Raw genomic sequence first — 5,878 nt, 5'->3', positions numbered from 1 at the left:
TTTGCCCTTCCTTCCCAGAAGCCTGGAGAAAAGGCCCTCCATCCCAGCTCTGCCCTTTCCAGCAGCCGTTTTCCTGGTGCTTTGGCAGAGGTGAGTGCACCGGAATGTTTGCATTTCAGCGGCACTGCTGCCTCCGGTGCCCATGCCAGGGACAGGGATGGAGACCCCACGGAGACAACCCACCCAAAGCCAGGTCTGCACGGCCCCAGGGAGAGCTCTGCGGACACGGGCAAGGCACCTTGTGTTTGCACACCCAGTCCCAAGGCCAGCAGCGTGACCAGGAAACAAGCCTGTATGAGGAAACCTGACGGCATTTCTTGCCCAGTTATGCAGAACTCATTGTCGGCAATACTTACACACACACACTCCTAAGCCCGTGATGAGGCAAACCAGGCTGAAGGGGCAGAGGTGCCCTCACAGCCACCTTCACGGGCTTCCCGTCACACTAATGCCTTCACACTAATGCCCCTTTTCCAGCACAGCTTCCTGCCACGGTAAGGCCAAGCCCCTTCTTGCTCTCAGCCCCGGATGCTCAGCCCTGGGGAAGGTGGGCAAGGAGAGGATGGGCAACACAACCTGCTGCCCGTGCGTCTCTCGTTCCGGGGGACAGAATGCTCCTAGGGATGGCGGATTTCTACCTGGAGGGCATTGACATGCGCTGCTACCACAAGGGCAACCTCAGAAACCCCACTCTGAAACCAGTCGCTGACCCTGGGAGAGGGAGGAAAAGGGCTGGCCCGCACAGCGGGGCTGGGGACGGCAGAGCCCACGCGCAGCCTTGACCTGTGCGCGCCCAAACGCTGCCAACCAGCACGCAGGCTCCTCTCTCGGCAAGACTGTCCGCTTCACGTCTCAGCTCTGCCCAGCCCCTTCTCATCCACGAGGCCAAGGAGCTTCGGCAAACCCCAGCATGGCTGCGGCAGCTCACAAGACATTTGCAAACGCTACCAGCTCATCTCACAGTCCCCAAGGGAACACATCCATCCTCCGCAGAGCTTTCCACCGTGTGCAAAGATCATTGGGCCCCCATTCCCCTGAGAGAGTCCGTTTCCCTTCCTACCAGTATCCCAAGTGCTCGGGAGGCGTGTGGAGATGTAAGGTAGGTGCTGGGGGCTGTCCTTGCTCCAGTAAAGGATGAGCAGACCCAGCACTGGAGCAGCTGGGCAGCCCTGGGAAGCGCAGCCAAAAACCAACAGGGCAGCAAGAGACAAGCACCTGCACGGACAAAAGAGCTTTCCCAGGGAGCTCCAGGCATCGCAGACACGTTTCCCTCTCAGCAAGCAGCTGCCATTTCCCTGGGGAGGGGTTTGACCTCCCCATGCCACCAGCAGAAGCCAAGGGCCAGTGTCCAGACAAAGCTGCTCTAATCTGGATTGTTTTAGAGAGCTGCAAGAGCAGCAGCGAGCAGTGGGGCAGTGAGGGAGAGAGTGGGATTGGCACATAGATGGAGGAAAGGGGCAGCAAGGAGCGGCGATGCAGGACCTGCCAGTACGGGGAGCATCTCTGCTTCACTTGACGCTGTCAAGAGCAGCGTGCAGAGGGTTTGACAGCCTCGAGATGTGGCAGCGGGCACAGCAGATTTAGCAGTGCTGATGGAAGGCAAGAGAGGAGGGTGGGAAAAAAGATTTTGCCAAAAGAAAAAACCCTAAACCACAAAGTATTGCTGAAAAAAGGACAAAATCCCTTCCCCCAGCCCTCTGTGGCACGTGTTTGCAGGAGGCCCCTCTTGGGGACCACATTCGTCTCTTCTCAGCTCTTCATCTATCATGGGATGACAAACATGAAAAGAAAAAACCCAAATCTTTTGTGCTGCTGTTAAGAGACAAAAGCGAAACAGTCTTAGGCACAGGTACTTATAAAGATGCGAATGCTACCAACAGCGCTCAATGTATTTGCCCTCTGTTTACACAGCTGTGTCCCTGCCACGGGAAGCAAGAGGACACACTTATGGTTGTCTTCAGAGAACAACGCAGATGACGGAGCTGACAAGCTCTGCGTGCTTTTGCTGTTACCAGACCAGACATCCCAGCAAGGGCATTAGATTCCACCTGGGAACACTTGCTTTGAGCTCAGCCCTTTGCTCACCATTTTATGAGGTAGTAAAAGGCAAGAAATCTCTCTTTGGGTGTCAGACTCGAGTAGGGAAATTGTGCTCTGTGCCTTAACCAGACACTCAACCCTCGCTCACGAACAGCAGTGACGACAGGTGATGGATGTGTAAGCAAACACTGCTCAGTCTCCTGCTTCCAGGAAAGCAGCTCCCACAGGCAAATGCTGTTGGCTTACTGGGGCGAGGCTCGGGAAGAGTCTCACATGTGCAAGGAGCCTGTCAGCTCCCAAGCGAGCTGCCGCCCACACCCTTCACAGCGTTTGCCCTTCCACGGAGTTTGGTTCAGGCTCAAAGTGCCCCAAGGCTGCTGCAAAAACTTGGGCTTGGGATGGAGCAAGGGAGGACCCCTTCCCGCTCCCCCTCCTTGCAGGAGAACTGGCAGTGATGCCCGAGATGCTGGCTGGCACCAGCCCGGCTGGCAAGGAAGGGTAAAGCAAAGCCCCGCGCGCTTCACATCGCTGCCCCTCCTCCTGTCCAAGGGGGCCTGCTCGGGGTTCTCCCTGCCCAGGGCGCCAGAGCGGTGGCATCACTTATCCCTCGAGGCACAGGTTCCCCCCGCACTGAGGCAGAGGAGGCCACGCTCTCCTCCTGAGAGCTTGAGTCAGAAATATTTTGGACCCCATGGAGCTCAGGATATTTTATGCCCTGTGCAAGGCTCTTGCACTCACCCCTCTGGAGACAGTTTGCCGATGCCCATCTGGCTGCCCCAGAGCGTTAGGCTGCAGCTGGCCAAGGAGGGGCACCCAGGCAGCTCATGGCAAATCAAAGCCTGGGGCTCACCTGTGGTCACTAACAGGAACTGGAGGGAACTGGGAGCTACTGGGATCCAGCTTAACACATTTCTCACGGTTTATGTTTCTCCTGGCAGGGCAGGGATCATCTTCTGGGTAAGTTTGGAGCTCAGAGGAGCTGCTTGCAGAGCAGGAGGCACTGGAAGCATCACAGGCACCAGTAAAGCTCTGGGCTCTTTCTGGTGCGCTTTGTGTGCGTTGTCAGCGTCTCCCAGTCATGCAGATCTGAACTGAACACAGAACCACCTCACGGGTGCTGCACACAAGTGATAAACTTCAGTTTAGGGTGTTCTAGAGCATGTATTTTTCAGAATCGCCATCTTACGTGTTCTTCACCATCTTGGCTGTTTTCTTCTCTCCTCACCAGCACCAGACACAGAGGGAGACAACATAGATCCCAAGACCAAGCTGTTTCAGAAGCCTGGCTCACTCCATCGCCCAGCGGTGGGGACAAGGAGCAGAGGCACCATGGAAGGAGTGCCAGGCTCACAGGAGCTCTGCTCTAGCCCTTGGGTGAGTCACTTCTCCTCAGCGTGACTCAGCTCCGCTCACCGCACCGCCTCCTCGGCTCTTGGTACCACATTCCCCAGGGAAGGATGACGCCCTGACAGGAAAAGAGGGAGGCAGGGCAGCCCCCGGCAGTGCCACAGGCAGAGGGACCTCCCCTCCAGAGACTGGGGAGGGGATGCTTTTGTGCAGCTGAAGCTGGCTAAGTTTCAGTAGAAAAAAAAAACCCAAACCAACAAACAAAACGATTGTTGTCAGACTGGTTTGAATGTAAGAAAATCTCTTAGCCAAACAAAATAGCATCCCGTTATCGTTCCTTCGTTTGGGGCTTGATAAGAGCAAATAACTGTGCTCAGGAGCTTTGTCCCCACACTGCCCAAAGCTGCAAGCACATGCAGGCAGCTGAGAGAGTGGGGACAGAAGGAGCCAGAGCACCCAGGCTCACCCACACCCCGCAGGAGCCCAAGGCCTCGCATGGCAGTTCTGCCACCCCAGCAAACCCTGCCATGGGCATCAGACAGAGCCCTGGTCACTGTGGGACACTCCCGCTGCCTCCTCTCCTCGTGTTTAGCACACAGGGCCCTGAAGCGACGATTATCTTATGACGCGTGTTGTCATGGTGCCTCACACAAACGAGACCTGGCCCAGACTGGGGATGTTGAAGTGGTCCCGCAGAGGTGAGCGCAACACGGCTTCCGAGCCCTCGCTGCCTGCCTGGCAACCGAAATCATCCATCAAATATAAACAGAGAGGGACAAAGCTCTCCTTACCTGCCAGGATCTTTCCTCTTCTCTGCGGCGCAGTCTCCCTTGCCCTTTTCCATCTCCTGCAGGAGGGCCATTTGGATGGGGGTGCTTCTACCATCGCTGCCGGTGCTGCCCCGGTGCTGCCGGCCACGGCTGTCGGGCTGGGAGCTGCGCTTCATGGCCTGGAGCTGCGCCAAGGGCACAATGTCACAGCCCTGGGGCCGGTGCCACACCGTCTGCTGCGTGATGGCATTGTAGTAGTAGAAGCGGTTGTTGTTCTGGTCGAAGAGCTCCCACCACTGCTTCTGGTCCGACTGGCGCACCTTCAGGTTGGGAGGGGGCTCCCAGCCACACTCCCCAGTCGTCAGGTTGACGTACATCCGCTCCTGGGAGCGGGGCTCAATGATCTCCACCCAGTCTGAGCTGCAGGGACATGAGAGTCATGTTAGTCTGGGCCACCGGCTTGTCTGGGAGTCCTACAGAGCTGCTGCAAGGCATTCAAGCAGCAGATCAAAGCATTGCTTTGTCTAATGAGCTCATGGGAAGATTAGGGGAAGGGTCTGAGAAGGAGCCAACCCAGATCAACAGCTCCCTGGCACAGGGAAGGGAGGTCGCCCCCCTAGCCCAGTCCTGACGTCGGGCTCACACCACTAGCCAAGTGGCATGGGGCGGGTGAGCATCATCTGCTGATGCTCTGGTAACCCCCATCAAGGGCTGGCGCGATCGCGTGAGGGCTGGCACCTGGTGAGACGCACGAGGGAACTTGCTCTCGAGAGCAGCGAGGATCTGCAAAGCAGGATCTGCTCCCTCCGGGAGCTGCAGCCTATTGCTAATGCCACCTCAGGAGAGCAAACCCCTGGCTCCTGACAACACAGGCAGCCTACCCCGTTCTTGCCTGCAGTGCTCACGGGCTGTGGGGCTGGAGAGGACCTCTGGGTCTCCCAGTCCCTGCTTGAAGCCCACACCTGCTTGCTCAAAAGATAAATGCAAGGAGAGGCTGGTGGGTGAGACCATCACCATTGCAAGCTCTTCCCCTCCTCCCTTGGCTGATGGCAAAGCCCTTGGTGGTCCTTTGGGTGGCAGGTGACCCAAAGGACAGGCATGGCCTGCTGCTGGCCTGTGTAACCCCTGTGCCGCCCTGAGGAGTCCCTTCAGCCCCAGGGTCCCGCGCCAGCACCCTCGGTGGCCCAGCCTCAAGCTCAGCAAGAAAGCTGCGAGTTGGTTTTCTGACAGATCAGCGTAATGGTTTGTGGCAACACAAGTGTTGGGTGGCACAGCCCTCACATGTGGCACATCAGCCGTTAACACTGACCCACCTATCCCCGAAATGCTGGCCTGGTGAGAGCAGAGGAGCTCAGTAAAGCTGCTGTAGCCAAAACCATGTTGGCTCATCCCGATAAACAGAAGAAGGGGGTGCAAACCCCAGCGAGGTCTCCTGGGCAGGAGAGATGCTGTCACTAAAGCAATCCCGTGCCCAGCATCGCACTCGAGTGTGCAGCTGAAGAGAGACAGAACATCAACGTACTGCCCAGCAGCTCCTCCATCTGCCTCCTCTGCCCTGCGTCGGTGCAGGCTGCAGGAAGGAGGCTCTACATAACCTTGTTAATAAAAGCCACATAAAGACAACTGGTCCAGGGTCACCCTTGAAACCTGCTCCTGCCCAGTGCCTTGGGGGCTGCTTCCGGAGGAGGACAGAGAAACAGGACTCCTTACCAGACGAGGAG

At 57.3% G+C, this 5,878-nt stretch overlaps 1 protein-coding gene across 1 annotated transcript in view; it reads right to left on the bottom strand.

The window, feature by feature from the left end:
* ARHGAP39 (Rho GTPase activating protein 39) overlaps positions 1–4,557 on the bottom strand; it is a gene marked incomplete at its 3' end in the record, with an annotated part of 14,989 nt that extends 10,432 nt beyond the window's left edge. Inside the window, exon 1 of the mRNA XM_009867915.1 lies at positions 4,179–4,557. Coding sequence (XP_009866217.1) covers positions 4,179–4,534 — 356 coding nt within the window. The remainder of the gene's footprint in view (positions 1–4,178) is intronic.
* Between the last annotated feature and the right edge of the window lie 1,321 nt (positions 4,558–5,878).

The sequence above is a fragment of the Apaloderma vittatum genome, unplaced genomic scaffold (genome assembly GCF_000703405.1).
Source record: "Apaloderma vittatum isolate BGI_N311 unplaced genomic scaffold, ASM70340v1 scaffold14934, whole genome shotgun sequence".
In the NCBI taxonomy this organism is placed as follows: domain Eukaryota; kingdom Metazoa; phylum Chordata; class Aves; order Trogoniformes; family Trogonidae; genus Apaloderma; species Apaloderma vittatum.
This window is presented reverse-complemented; position numbering and strand designations above follow the sequence as displayed.